We start from the raw sequence: 15320 nt of genomic DNA, 5'->3' as shown, positions 1-15320 counted from the left end.
TTTTCCCTAAACTATAAATCAGTATTACAAATGTTAGTTAAAACTTTATGACTTTCCTCATACAGTGACTAGGTGGGTAAGCTCCCTCAAGGCAGAGCTGAATATCCCCTCCAGCACTTTGATTAAATATCCCCTCCACACTTTGCTAAACAACTGAAGTAATCATCTCTTTCCCAAGAGATAAACTGCTTAGACCATTTCTAGTAGAAAAGATAACTGAAAATACTGACCTTATTCAAGTGTCAATTCTTTCGCACAAAATATTAAGTTAAACATAGACCATTTCTATAAAATAATAAAATATATACACATATACATGGATCTATGATTTTACAAGCATGGAGAAAAACGTGGAGAAATAAATACTAGAGTGTAAACAGGTTCAAAGGACTGACATGCTTAGAAGAGAGGAAGTGGTGTAGAGATGACAGGACTGCAAAAGAAGTCTCACAAACAATATCCTAAATGGTGGATCCCTAAACAATCACAAAATGTGACTTAATGCAATCACATGCATGGCTAAATCATAAAAATTTTAGCTTTACTTGAGTCCATGTCACAGGAGGCCACACACACTGTCACACTGTCATCTCAATTCTCTGAAACTAACTCAGTCCATCTAAAAATTAATAGTGTTGCTCCCACATATGAGAAGTCAACTGAAAGAACCAAAATATTAATATTCCAGGACACAGCCAGGTGCGGTGGCTCACGCCTGTAATCCCAGCAGCTTGAGAGGCTAAGGCGGGTGGATCATTTGAGGTCAGGAGTTCAAGACTACTCTGGCCAACATGGTGAAACCCCAAACTCCATCTCTACTAAAAATACAAACATTAGCTGGGCAGTAGTGGGGTGTGCCTGTAATCCCAGCTACTTGGGAGGCTGAGGCAGAGGTTGCGGTGAGCCAAGATCGCATCACTGCACTCCAGTTTGGGCAACAGACTAAGATCCTGGCTCAAAAAGAAAAAAAAAAAGATTCCAGGACACACTTCAACTGTTTCACTGTGAAAATAGAATAGTATGAAAAACCCTGCGAATCTGGAGTATATGATCACTTCAGAATGAAGCACACAAAGTAGAGAAATTTCCTCATTTTCGATGATTCCTTGGCAACCTTCCCGTTCCCTTCTGGTACCAAGTGCGTAATGCCCTTTTACCAAAAAACTCCCACCCATGCCCCCCCACCATATAATAATGTTCCATGCTCTAAATTAGGTATTTTCTCCTCCTACCAAAACATCCAATTCTGCAAAAACTGTTAAGTCACAGATAGAGGAATCAGAACAAGTCCATTCATGAGTAATACCCTTATTTTTGTTTTTGGGGAACAGCAGAAAGGAAGTAACGTAATAATGAGACTTAGTTAACCTAAGCTTTTGTATTAAACCAGTATGTTGTATTGGATTGTTGCAAATACTTGCTTTAAAAAAAAAAAAACAGTATGTTGTGAAAGTTCATATGTAGCAAAGAGGAAAGAAACGATTTACTACTTGTGTGAAAATGTAAAGAGTGATACTGAAAACACCTATAACAATTACTTGGACAATGTAACTTTCTATAAAAGCATCATTCTGTTTACTTGGTTTCCCTTTTGAGACTGAGTCAATTTTTTTGCCTATGCTCTCTACAGAAATTCCAAATAAGGGGGAAGAATCTTGCTTTGATGCAGGCCCAACACTAAGCTTTGTTACACAAGCTGTACCTGAACCCAAGCTCATGTGGTTCAATGTTCCATCTACTATATATTACAGTAAAAGTATGAATATTGTATGAATATTTGGAAGAAGCAAAATTTTCAACACTGAATATCTGGCAGCATATACCCATGAAGTGTTTGTGAAAGCAGTGAATCAGCATGCACAAGTCAAGAACTGCCTAAAGTTCATATATCAAACAGTTGAAAACACTTCAGGAGGTGGCTATGCCTATTGTAGCAGTCATAATAGGCTATGGTCACTGCACTCTGAATTTTCTGGGCCAGTGCCAATTGCTAAGATTCTCTGCCTTTACCATACCAGATGTTCTAATTTTTAGAAGTAACTAAGACAAAAGCCTATCCATCAAAATATCTGCCCATTCTACTCTGACACAAACTGTACAAATTAAACACTATTCAATCACTATTTTTTTTTCTCATTACTACGGTACAAGAACATTAATGTCGCTTGCTTTTATAACCAGTAACAGCAATTTCTTGTTTACCACTGATTAAAGCACTATTCCATATGTCTGCAGCAGCTATTAAATATGCCCTTCAAAAAAAAAAAACAAAACAAAAACCACACAAATAAATATGCCCTTCAAAAAAATGAATCATTTCCAAGAGTACGTGTACTCTCTAAGGAGATTATTATTAAAGGATTTGGGTAAAAGAGCTAAATAAGTACAAAGCACTAAAAAACTGCCAATATTATTTGCTGAACTCAACAAATTAATAAATTCTTAGTGCCAGAGACAAAATCTTAAATAGGTCCCTAATAACTCCAGGTATTCTTTGCGTCTTTAGATCCTTCTTTAATGTTCTATGTCCACTTTTAGTATACCGATAACATCAGATATCACTGATAAGTTTAAAAAAAATTACTATATCCACAACTGGTCTTTTCAAATGTAGTGACCTTTTCTAACCTCTCTCCCAAAAAGGACAACACAATTAGCCCTGACATTATAGTCTAAACTGGCTAAACAAGGAGATTTTAAAGAAACAGACATTCAGAGCTAAATACGAAATCTTGAATTTTTTCATTTGTGAAGATGCCCATTAGTAAAACTTTAGTCTGGATGAGACCTCAATATCAAGTCTTTTAAAATTTAGAAAACATAGATAAGTGTCCATTTATTAAAATCCTCATAACCTATTATCTAGATGTTCAATATTTAAAGAACATAGGCTACAAAATAGTAAATATTTTACTCAAACGAAAATGCTTGAACAGTCCTAACTTTACGCATTTATTTAATAAGCATTAAATGAATGCCTACTTTGGCCTGGGTCTACACTGGGAACCAAAATGATTCAGTTGCTAATTTGAAGTTACTGTTAGTGGGTAAGACTCTTAAGGTGGTGTAAGAGCAGAAAGCAGGTGTATCTAATCCAGTTTTTTGTTTTTAAAGTATGGGGATGCTTTTTGGAAGAAACAAGACCTGAGCAGAGCTTAAAGGATCCAAGAGTGGGATGGGTGGATGAGCACTTCAAGTAAATGAAACAGCATTAAAAACAAAACAAAACAACAAAAAAAATCCAGCATTTAAAAAAACATAAGATGGTCTATAGCATCCTCAAAAGTTCAGATTTGTAAAAGAATTTCAACGTGATTTTCTAAACAGCCCTATGGAATGCAAATATGCACTTGGGCACATTTCAGAGGTAAATGTCCATCCATTTTGACCAGATTATAAAGAGGGACATGTAATCCCAGCACTCTGGAAGGCGACAGGATGGCTGGTAGCCAGGAGTTCAAGACCAGTCCAGTCAACATAGCAAAACCCTATCTCTAAAAAAAAAAAAAAAAAAGAAAAAAAAAAGATGTGAACCCCCTTCCCCCTCCCAAATATTAGAACCATTGCTATTGGCACCTTACAGAGTTTTCAGAAGCAGTGATATAATTGAAATAACAAAGAGAAGAGATGACTATGGCAGCAAGGTAGAGATTTATTATCAGGGAAAGAAGACTACAGATACCGTGACCAGTTGGAAAGCTAATTTTCCTTTTTTTTGAAACAGTGTCACTCTGTCACCCAGGCAGGAGTGCAGTGGTTAGATCATGGCTCATTGTACCCTCAACCTCCTGAGTTCAAGGGATCCTCCTGTCTCAGCCTCCCAAGTAGCTGGGACTATAAGGTGTGTGCCACCATGCCCAGTTATTTTATTTTTCAAATTTTTTGTAGAGATAAGAGTCTCCCTGTGTTGCCCAGGCTGGTGGCAAACTCCTGGACTCAAGCAATTCTCCCACTTCGGCCTCCCAAAGAGATAAGATTACAGGTGTGAGCCATGTACCCTCTGGAAAGCTACTGTGAACAGCACAACATACTTACAAGAAAAAAAAGACCTTAATTAGAGAAGATAGATGTCAATGAGGTGTCAAGCAGAGCCTACAAAAATAGTCTAAAAATCATCAGAACTTGCATGATAAAACAGATATAAGGGGTGGAGGGAGAGAATCATAGGGTCATCAGCATTCTAGCTTGCGGCCTAAACAATGCCACCAACTTGTAGAGAATACAAGACCATCACCCAGTCTCCTACACTTTCGTGGGAATAGAGGAAGAGAGGCTAACTTCAGTTGCAAGTAATAGAAAGTCAAACAACACACCTGTAGTCAATCCATAAATGATAGGAAAATATTATTCAACTAAAGAAACAAGCAATTAGTATTTACTACCGTACTCAATTACAGCCCTTTTCCAATAACTGAATTAGCAAAAAAGACATTTGAAACACAATCATTCAAGGGTAAACTAAAAGCAATGAAAACATCAAAATCTTCATTACTCTGCAGCAATTCACTGGAATATACTAAAAGAACAAAAACAGTAATTTCTACTTCCAAATTTTAGAATAAATTCATTTTATCGAAGGAAGACAAGGCCATAGCAAGTGTGATGCCAAACAAATACATGCTAGTGGCAATGACAAATTATAATAGTTGGTAGAGAAAAAGACAAGGTGGTCTCTTTTGTAGTTTTCTGATCATCTCTGAATCTTTGAGTGATGGCATCCTCTCTGGTAGCTTAAGTACTATCCCCAGAAATTCTAATCCTGTAAGTGTTAGGGAGCAGACAGACTATGGTTATTCAGGTATTTTTTTATTTTTGAGATGGAGTTTTACTCTTGTTGCCCAAGGTGCAGTGCAAGGGTATGATCTCGGCTCACTGCAACCTCTGCCTCCTGCGTTCAAGCGATTCTCCTGCCTCAGCCTCCTGAGCAGCTGGGATTATAGGTACACGCCACCATGCCTGGCTAATTTTGTATTATTTATTTATTTATTTTAATTAGAGATGGGGTTTCTCCATGTTGGTCAGGTTGGTCTCGAACTCCCGACCTCAGGTGATCCACCCCCCCCAACCCCCCCCCCGCCCCGGCCTCCCAAAGTGTTGGGATTACAAGTGTGAGCCACTGCGCCTGGCCTGTTCAGGTTATTATAACAGCCTGCCAACCAGTTCTCTCCTCAAACTCTAAGCCCACATACATACTACGTAGGTGTCTCTGGATGGCAATGCATACACATTTGATAATGATTCTCCCCCGCTTAAAACTGCTATTGTTGCCCATTTGTCAAGAGAATAAAATTTAATGTTTTCAGCACGACAGGAGATCCTCCATGACCTTACTGTTCAAACTTGATTTTTCATCCTGCACAGCAACCAAACTCTCCTTTCTCTAAAATACCATTCTTCACTTTCCTCAGGCTGTGTGTGTGTGTGTTCTGAGGCACAGTCTCACTTGTCGCCCCGGTTGGAGTACAGTGGGGTGCTTCCTAGGTTCCAGCGATTCTCCTGCCTCAGCCTCCTGAGTAGCTGGGATTACAGGCAACCGCCACCACACCTGGCTAATGTTTGTATTTTTAGTAGAGACAGGGTTTCACCATATTGGTCAGGCTGGTCTCAAAGTCCTGACCTCAAGTGATCCACCCACCTCGGCCTCCCAAAGTGCTGGCATTACAGGCGTGAACCACCATGCCTGGCGCCTCCTCAGGCTGTTTCTAACTGCACTGCCTAAATGCCCTCCCCACCCTGGTCAACACCTATTAATTAAATGCAATTAAAATTCAAGAGTCAGTTGTACAAGTTTCTTCCAACCTTTGCAGGTAGAACTGATCACTCCCTTCCTTAAGAATCTTCAGGCCGGGCGTGTGGCTCACGCTTGTAATCCCAGCACTGGGAGGCCTAGGTGGGCAGATCACGAGGTCAGGAGATAGCGACCATCCTGGCCAACATACTGAAACCCTGTCTCTACTAGAAATACAAAAATTAGCCTAGTATGGTGGCATGTGCCTGTAGTTCCAGCTAATCAGGAGGTTGAGGGAGAAGAATCGCTTGAACCCAGGAGGCGGAGGTTGCAGTGAGCCAAGATCACACCACTGCACTCCAGCCTGGGTGACAGAGTGAGACCCCGTCTCAAAAAAAAAAAAAAAAAAAAAAAAAAAAAAATCTTCAATGTACCCTGATTATACACTGCTACCATGGTATCTGCGTCTTTTTTCAGTCCTATCTCTCCTTACTAAACTACAAGTTCCTTGAGGGCAGAGAGAATGAATGTTTTATTTACAGATTTTTATCTCCAGTGCTTTGCATCAACCTAACACAGCTAAACTTAAGATGGAGAAGGAAGCTAATCCTAGGTACACAATAAGGTATAGTCAAACACTGCTAACAAAAGTTTGAAAAGCATAAGCGCTATGTACTAGCTGTTACTGAATAAAACACAAAGAATTAATAAATTATAAATAATGTAAAATATATAAATAATAAACAATGGAATTGAATGGGTTACAGGCTCAACTCTAATTGATTTTTCCTCAGTGAAAGATCTTTCAGACTTTCTTCCAAAAGTGTTAAAAACCAACCAACTAACCAACCAACCAACCAATCAACGTTGGCCCTTATTTCTGCCAAAAACAAATTAGGCTGATAGATCTGCCTTATAGTCTTCGTTTGCTCAGCTACTGACATCAATATATTCCAACTAGATAGTTCAATCAGATCACTGGTCTGAATTCATTACTTAGTTTCTATAAACGTTAACTAAATTTACAACAATAATACATTTGGGTGCCTGTTTCTCCTGGGAAGAGTTGACAGGACGTGTGCTTTAGGCTACGAAAATTTCACAATTGGGTAGAAAGTGGTCTAGACCAAGAATAAGTGGTAATCACTTAATTTTAAAGTCTTCTGAGCCAATGGTCAGATACTGAATGAGCTAATCATTAAACCTAACTCTGATCATATAGTCAATTGTTACTTAAAATTAAACTATTAATTGTCCCTCATATCCTTATAAATACAGGGACACCTCTGAAATGGAAGGCTCAAAACACAGACTCAGAAAACATGTTTTAAAAGACTCTCCCACAAATAGTCCACAATAACCAAGGTCCAATTAACAGAAGAATTAACTTTTTGGTCACTACCAAGGGATTAACAAAAAGATACTTTTCTTACTTAGAGAAAAGTCACCTTTCATGACATACAGTTATGCATCACTTAACGACAGGGATATGATCTGAGAGATGCATCGATTTTGTCACTGTGCAAATGTCACAGTATACACAAACCTAGATGGTATAACCTATTACACACCTAGGCTATATGGTCAGGCCTATTGCTCCCAGACTACAAACCTGTACATTATGTTACTGTAATGAATACTTTAGACAATTGTATTTGTCTAAATTGTATTTATTTGTCTAAATTGTATACACAATTGTATTTGTGTATCTAATCTATCTAAACATGAAAAAGGTACAGTAAAAATATGGCACACCTTATAGGGCACTCACCATGAACAGAGCTGACATGACTGGAAGCTGCTCTGGGGTAAGTCAGTGAGTGGTGACTGAATGAAAGGCCTAGGATATTACTATACAGTGCTGTAGATTTTATGAGCACCGTACACTTAGGCTACACTAAGCAGAGACAGGGTTTCACTACGTTGGTCAAGCTGGTCTCGAACTCCTGACCTCAAGTGATCCACCCACCTCCGCCTCCTGATCTGCTGGGATTACAAAACAAAGTGCACTACAACTTTACGGTATTACTAGGTGATAGTAATTTTTCAGCTCCACTGTAGTCTTTTTGGGACCATTATCATATATGCAGTCCATCCTTGAAAATGTTATGCAGTACATGACTGTGTTAAGATGTGGCCAAATTCCTCTCAGAAACAGGACTCTGAGAAATAATGGGGAAAATAGGAGTTTAGTACTCTTAGACTCAAACTGATTTCTTGCCTGAAGAATTCTAGAACTCTCATTTCCAGGTTTTTAAGACAAGATATTCAAGAGTGCCTTTGTGAAGCTGAGAAAAATTTCATGTATGAGAAATAGGCTCAGAATGTTCAAAGAACCTGATGGCCACAAAGTCTCTGAAGGTATAAAAAAGGAGAACTGACTGGTGATCAAAATAAGTAATAATGGCCAGGTTCAGTGGCTCACACCTGTAATCCCAGCATTTTGGGGAGGTCAAGGTGGGAAAACTGCTTGAGCCGAGAAGTCTGAGACCAGCCTGGGCAACATAGTGAGACCCCCGTTTCTACAAAAAAAAAAAAAAAAAAAAAAAACTTAAAAACTAGCCAGGAATGGTGGCGTGCACCTGTAGTTCTAGCTACTCGGGAGGATGCCTGAGCCCAGGAGGCTGCAGTGAGCCTTGATCTCACCACTGCACTCCAGCCTGGGCAATGGAGTCACTGCCTCAAAAAAACAAAACAAAAAGGTAATAATGATAATAAATAACAGCACTGGCCGGGCGCGGTGGCTCAAGCCTGTAATCCCAGCACTTTGGGAGGCCAAGATGGGCGGATCACGAGGTCAGGAGATCGAGACCATCCTGGCTAACACAGTGAAACCCCGTCTCTACTAAGAAATACAAAAAATAGCCGGGCGAGGTGGCAGCGCCTGTAGTCCCAGCTACTCGGGAGGCTGAGGCCGGAGAATGGCGTGAACCCGGGAGGCGGAGCTTGCAGTGAGCTGAGATCCGGCCACTGCACTCCAGCCTGGGCGACAGCGTGAGACTCCGTCTCCAAAAAAAAAAAAAAAGAAAAAAAATAACAGCACTAAGTGGTTTTATGCTGGCACACATACTTTGCATACATATGGAAACTAAAAGTTAACTAATTTGCCTGCCCAAAAAAGTAGAGATTTAGGAGCAAAGTCCTCTGACCTTAAGCCATGTAGGCGCTTACATTACGTGTTGTGTTATAGTGCCTCCTACAGGTAATTGGAGACGGCAGAAGAACGGGGAAAAAAAATGATTGCAGTCTCCAAAAAGAGTAAAACAGATGAGGAACCTGTCACTCAAGTTAAGACAAAGAGATATTTATACAGCTGGTACCTGGGGTTGATAATGAGATATCCCCTCAAGATTAGTTATAACGAAACTAAGAAATGATTAGGATCAATTCAAAGTGAAAACACTCAAAATCCAATCAAGGAGACTAATATATAACCTTAGGACACACAGGACTTACTAAAACTGTAGTCCTTAATATATGCATATTGTATAGAACGTCCCAAAGAAAGGAGATGGCCTGCAGATTGCACTGATGGGGGAATTTAAAGGAGTGAACAGGAAGAGACTCATAGTTCAGTTCAAGTTTAGAAAGGTTTTTCCTAGGAATTCCAAGACAAAGATATATACCCAGAGGAGAATACACCCAGGCTGAGGCTAACTTAAGGTTATCCAACTGACGCCCCTTCTTCTGATTTCAGGTTCACTAAAGGAGCTAATTATAATTTGCATTCCCATTCAGATTTACCTGCAGGGAGAGTCTATGCTGATAGAATAATTGGTCCATAGCAGATTAAGAAAATTCATCCCGGCCGGGCGCGGTGGCTCAAGCCTGTAATCCCAGCACTTTAGGAGGCCGAGACGGGCGGATCATGAGGTCAGGAGATCGAGACCATCCTGGCTAACCCAGTGAAACCCCGTCTCTACTAAAAAAATACAAAAAACTAGCCGGGCGAGGTGGCGGGCGCCTGTAGTCCCAGCTATTCGGGAGGCTGAGGCAGGAGAATGGCATGAACCTGGGAGGCGAAGCTTGCAGTGAGCCGAGATCGCGCCACTGCACTCCAGCCCGGGCCACAGAGTGAGACTCCGTCTCAAAAAAAAAAAAAAAAAGAAAAGAAAATTCATCCCATTTAACATTTTCTAAGTAACCAACCTAGCTCTATTTGGAAAATTAAACTTCCATTTTCACAAGTCCCCTGCAACTCCATCATCTTACTACTTAACTTCAGGAATGTTACTTAACCCTTTAAGGCTTTAGATTCCTCTTCTGTAAAATGGGAACAAAAAATAAATACTTTGCAGAATAAATGTGTTTGGCACACGAAAGACAAGGAACTGTTAGTTCCATTTCACTCTATTGCCCAAGCTCACAAAGCTAGTTAATTGCAGAAAGTTGAGATCTGAACCCAGATTCACTCCAAATCCATTCTTTTTCCATTACGACATTCCTTACAGGCTCTAGCCTCAGTTGGGTCACCCTAGACTCTTAGGACAATTTACTTAACCTTTCTCAGCCTTGTATCGTTAAATGACCTTCCTTCTAGGGCTTAGGCAACTAAAATGTGTGCAAAACAACAACAACAAGAACCCTACTACATTGTCCACTGGGGCGGGGGCGGGGAAATTACCCTGTGCTTTAAAGTTAAAGCCCTAACTTCTGAGAAACATGGGTGCTGTGTCTGTGGGTTACTGGTGCGCCTAATTAACCCACGGTAAGTGCGCTGAACAGGAGAATCATTCCAATAAACAGACTACTATCTGAGAGCTAACTTTATAAAATCAACGACTGGCTACCAACACGAAAGAATGAATTCCATCTACCACCACAGGTTGCCTTAAAGTCAAAAAGTGAGGACTGATCAACATCTGTTTGGCTTGAATACAGATTATTAAAATAGTAAGGCTTACTATCTTTAGACTGGAAATGTTAAAACAAGGACTAAGAACTAAAGTACAGCTTACTTTTTGTAAGCACTTTCACGGTGTTTGGTAAATAAATTCCCTACCAATCCAAATCCACTACTTGATACAAATAACTACACATTAAACATTTCTAATGCTAAGTTTAAAGTACTTAATTGTAAGCTGCATTTAAAAATCTTTCTGAAAAGGAACAGCACGAAAAAAATCTCAGCACAGAAATCTGAGTAAACAAGTAAAAACTACAATAATTTACCAAAACCAGGCCTTGGTAAGAAAGTTCAACAGAGATTAATTTAGTAAAATTATACACAAGAGCAAGGAGTTCCAAATAGCATTCTCTACATTTACATACTCTCTCATACTTCACATTATCTTGATCTCATATAAAGAATGTTTCCGGCTGGACGTTTTCCCGAAAGGGGCAGCCTTAAAGGTAAAGGAAAACTGTTTAATCCACTCTTCAAAGAGTTGCCCGATTTGACTTCGACCAGCACACTAAACGTCTGTGAGCACAGAGCAGCTTCTCTAAAATCACAGCTAATAAATTTTTTTTTACCGCAAAGTCAGCCTTTTAGGTTAAAACCTTCAACCTCACTTTCTTTTTGATTCAATCTGATAAGAAATCTGAGTCATAAAAAAAAAAAAAAAAATCCAGCGCTACGACAAGACAATTGTCATTCCATCCCCTTCCCCCCACAACACACAGAACTTTTCAAAACTTGTTCCCAGGCTTTCTCAACCCCCACGCGTAAGCTTCCCGCACCTCTCAACTAGAACGATGTCTTCACCCAAGAAAATGGTTTTGAGATTTTTTGGGGGGGGGTGGGGGGAAGGGAATGCTGATAAACCTTTCCCTAAAAGATCTCAAAAAAGTAGGAGCAGGATATACTGTACCTGGGCGTTGGCTTCGTGGAGTTTGTGCTCGGTAGAGACGTGGTGCCTCAGGAGGAGGGTTTTCTTGTAGTTGCGGGTCCCTCGCGAAAGCTCATCATGCCCCACTTGGGGAAGGTCCACGCTTCCCCCATCTGCAGGGGTCTTTTGGCACCAACCGCAAGACATAAGACCAGTATCCTTGGAATAGCGCAGCCAGGGAAAGTCCTTGAGCCAGGAGGTCTGGAAGGAACATTGGAGCTTCTGCATTAGAGACTTGGGCCGCGCGAGCGGGAAGTGCTGGACAGTCTCTCCTTCGCCAGCTCCCAGACCACTGCCCTCCACTTCGTCCCCGCCATCGCCGCCCGACCGCCTGCTGCTGCTGCAGCTGCCGCCTTCCGCCCCGCTGCCGTCGCCCAGGCTCGCCCCCTCCTCCTCGTCCTCGGTGCTGTCGCTCAGGGACGCGCCGTCCTGCATCAACTCCTTCCCCTCCAGCGCGTCCAGCTCCAGATCCACAGTCGCCGGCCCTCGCCCATTGAAATGCCTCAGGGGCCACGCCGAGGTCTCGGGGCGGCCGCGGCTACTGCCATTGTTGCCGAGACCCCCGCCGCCGCCTCGGAAGGCCAGAGTCCGACGGTTCCTTTCCGCTAGCAGGGGGCCCCCCGCGCCACCGCCGCCAAGCGAGGTGGGGCCGCCCGCGTCTTGGGGGAGCAGCAACTCCTTGGCTTCCTCGGCGCCGCCGGCGACCGCCCCGGCGGAGGCCTCCAGGTCTTGGGGCTCCAGGCCCTCCAATTCCACTTCCTCGTCGGCCCCCCGCCCATTAGGCTGCTGAAGCGCGGGCGGCGCTGGCGGCGGGGGCTGTCTCGGCTGGGGCTGCGGAGGCCAAGCTGAGGCCTCCCCGCCAGCGTTATTGTTCGTGGAGCCGCCGCCGCTAGCGGTGACCAACCCGCCTCCTCGGAACGCCAGCGTCCTGCGGTTCATTTCACTGAACGACATGGCGCGCGCCGCCGCCGCCGCCCGGTGCCCCGGCTCGCGCACGGCCTCGGGCCGCGTCCCGCGCGCTCCCCGCGGCTCCCCCTCTGTCTCGCCCCCGCCCCCGCCCCCGGCGTTCCGGTCTCGCGGGGCTCGGCCTCGCCCTCTCGCCCGGCAGCCCGGCTCGCGCTCGCTCCCGGGGCTGTCGCACGCGTCCGCTGCCGCTGCCGGGCCGACGCCTCCGGCCGCTCTCTCGTCCTCCACCCCCGCCCCGCCGCGCTCCGGGCAGCGTCCCGCGCGGAGAAGGGGGCGGGCGGCGGAGAGGTGAGGAGCGAGCCGGGGGCAAGCGAGGCCTTCGAAGTTGAGCGGCGGAGTGCGGGGAGACCCTTCGCTGCCCCCTCTTTAAAGCCGCGCGCACACACCGACCCTCCACACAGATATCCTTCCTCCGCGCGCCGAGGAGTCCCGACGCCGTCGCCGGCTTCGCAGGCGCTGAGGGTGAGAGGCACGCTAAGCTGCTCGGCTCCGCCACATAACGAAGCGACAATAAAGCCGGCGGAGCGTTTCCGTCCGACCAGGCCCTGGCGGAGGTCGAATGGCAAATGAACAACGGACCGTGCGCCCACAATGCACCGGGGTAGCAGTAACCGCTGGAGGGGGAAAGGGTGGGGGCCGGGCTGGGGGAGGGGGGCTGGGCTTGGGGCTGGGCTGGGGTGGGGTGGGGGCGCCAGGGGACCAGGAAAGGGGCTGGGCCGCGCCTCCGGCCTGGGGGCGGGGGTGCGGCCGCTGGGAAGGAAGTCGGCCGAGGGGCGGGGGACAAAAGGCCGGGCGGCGGGTTGGGGGTCTCAGGGAGGGGGCGGGCGTGTGCGGCCGGGGCCGGGCTACGCGGAGGACAAACAGCTGGCGAGTGTCAGGGTCTGGCCGCCTCCCCGCTGCCCACACGCACCTACCCGCGCCCGGGACGCGCATTTTCCTTCTCTCGCCACGAGTTCACCTGGGACTTTGCAAATAACTGTGCGGTGGGAGCTGCGCTCCAGCCTTGTCATTTGCTGAGGGTGGGTGGCGGTGCCCAAGGAAGTGAACTTATTTTGTTCCTTCACAAAGACTGGACCAGGCGGTGCCTTTCACGCGAGGAGGTTACGACCACGGACACAACCTCCTCTGATGCATTGTGCGAGGCAGCACCTCGGGCCCAGGGCAATAATCATTTCACAGAAAATGCACCGCCCCGAGTGTCTTATTGCTGTGATGAAATGGAAATTTAAATAAAAGGTCGAACACGTGCGTTCACTGGGAAGTATTGACATGGGTGTTACATCACCAGCAGCCAATCAGATAACTCCAGTCGTGTTTATACTTCTACAACCACCTTGTGAGTATTACAGTATGTCATAACGTTATAAATATTAGGCAGGGTTTTCCCCAGGAGCGGGGAGGAGTCTGCTTCTACGGACATTGTGAGCGGCTCCGAAGATTGTTTAAAGTCAACAATTCATTTTTAAGACTTTTTGAACTGTTTACATTACATGGAATTCAGATTGATTCCAACAGAATGAACTGGAAATGAAATCCCACAATTATCGTAGGAGAGTTTTTTTTTTTTTGTTTTTCCAATTTAGGGCCCTTATGCTCCTTTAAAAAAATCTTAGTAGGCTAAATTTAGCAAATACTAAAGTGTTAAGACTCATCTGACAACGTGAGAATTTAAGCCTATTTCAGGTTAAAAAAAAGGTGTTTTAAAGTTATGGAGGGGCTTTTTACTCTTAAGCAACATATGTATTAGAAGGTGAATCACAAACTAATAAAATGCTCAAGATAATTGTTGACTAAAAAAGAATATGGCAGGGCAGATGTTTTACATTAATACATATGTGCAGAAAATGAGAAATATACATGAACTCTTTACAGTTATAGATTATCTAATGGGGTTATGTTAAAGGCGTGAACCTCAAATAATATATTAATGTAAATAAAGTTATATATGTTTTATGAAGAGGAAGTGTTACAATTTTTAGACCTTCTAGTTTTATGATTCTTACTCTCTTCAAAAAGTTTTTTTCTATTTCAAAACTAAGAGCAATATGTAAAGCTTTGTATAATATGGAATATGGTATGTATTTCAAGGTTACTTTAAAAAGCAAGCTTTGGCTGGTCCCAAGGTAGTGAATTGTCTCAATTGGTTATTCACAGTTGGTTTCCCTTTGTGCACTCTTTCCCCACTTCCACTTGACTAGTCTTTTAAAAATAAATAAATATTTAAATAAAGAAGTCTTCTCAAACATATTATAAAAGGCCGTTTTCCTTAATATTTTTTAAATGGACTAAACACATGAATCCACATCCAGACTCATACTGATTGTATAGATTTATTCAAAGCAACATTCACTTGATTCACTGTAATTTTTAGTACCTGTGTTGATTGGCAGTGTTGTGTATCAAACAAAAAACATTGGTTCTATCTTATAGACTATAGGTAATTTTAATGTAAAGAATGACAGTACTACCCTGCCACAAAAGGATTTTGGCTTTGAGTATTTTTCCAGTAATAAACATATTGTCACTTGGCCACCAGTGCTCAAGAGATTGAAATTCTGATGCATTTCCTCAGGTGAGTACAGTTGTAGGGTTTTTTGTTTTGTTTTGTTTTGTCCTGCTTTGTTTTAGCTGCTGAGAGGTTTAAGACGATGGAGTTTTTACCCTTCAGAAATAAGAGAACTCTGTCTAGTGAAGCTGTATATAATATGTGCCACATATGGAAGAATGCTATAATAATACTTGTGCTCTGTTTTTAATGCGTGGGTTTTTTTTTCATTCTAGACATTTTGAAAATA

At 43.3% G+C, this 15320-nt stretch overlaps 1 protein-coding gene across 4 annotated transcripts in view; it reads right to left on the bottom strand.

Moving 5' to 3' along the window:
• ZBTB10 (zinc finger and BTB domain containing 10) overlaps window positions 1-14765 on the bottom strand; it is a 42290-nt gene extending 27525 nt beyond the window's left edge. For 2 of the 4 annotated variants that reach the window (XM_025395010.1, XM_025395011.1), the window contains exon 1: window positions 11542-13111. In XM_025395010.1, the coding sequence (XP_025250795.1) occupies window positions 11542-12513 (972 nt within the window). In that variant the 5' untranslated portion in view covers window positions 12514-13111. Of the gene's footprint in view, window positions 1-11541; window positions 13112-13439 lie in introns of those variants that run through there. The other 2 variants (XM_025395013.1, XM_025395012.1) reach the window with 2 other exon arrangements.
• Window positions 14766-15320: the final 555 nt, after the last annotated feature.

This window comes from Theropithecus gelada, chromosome 8 (assembly GCF_003255815.1).
Source record: "Theropithecus gelada isolate Dixy chromosome 8, Tgel_1.0, whole genome shotgun sequence".
Lineage (NCBI taxonomy): Eukaryota > Metazoa > Chordata > Mammalia > Primates > Cercopithecidae > Theropithecus > Theropithecus gelada.
This window is presented reverse-complemented; position numbering and strand designations above follow the sequence as displayed.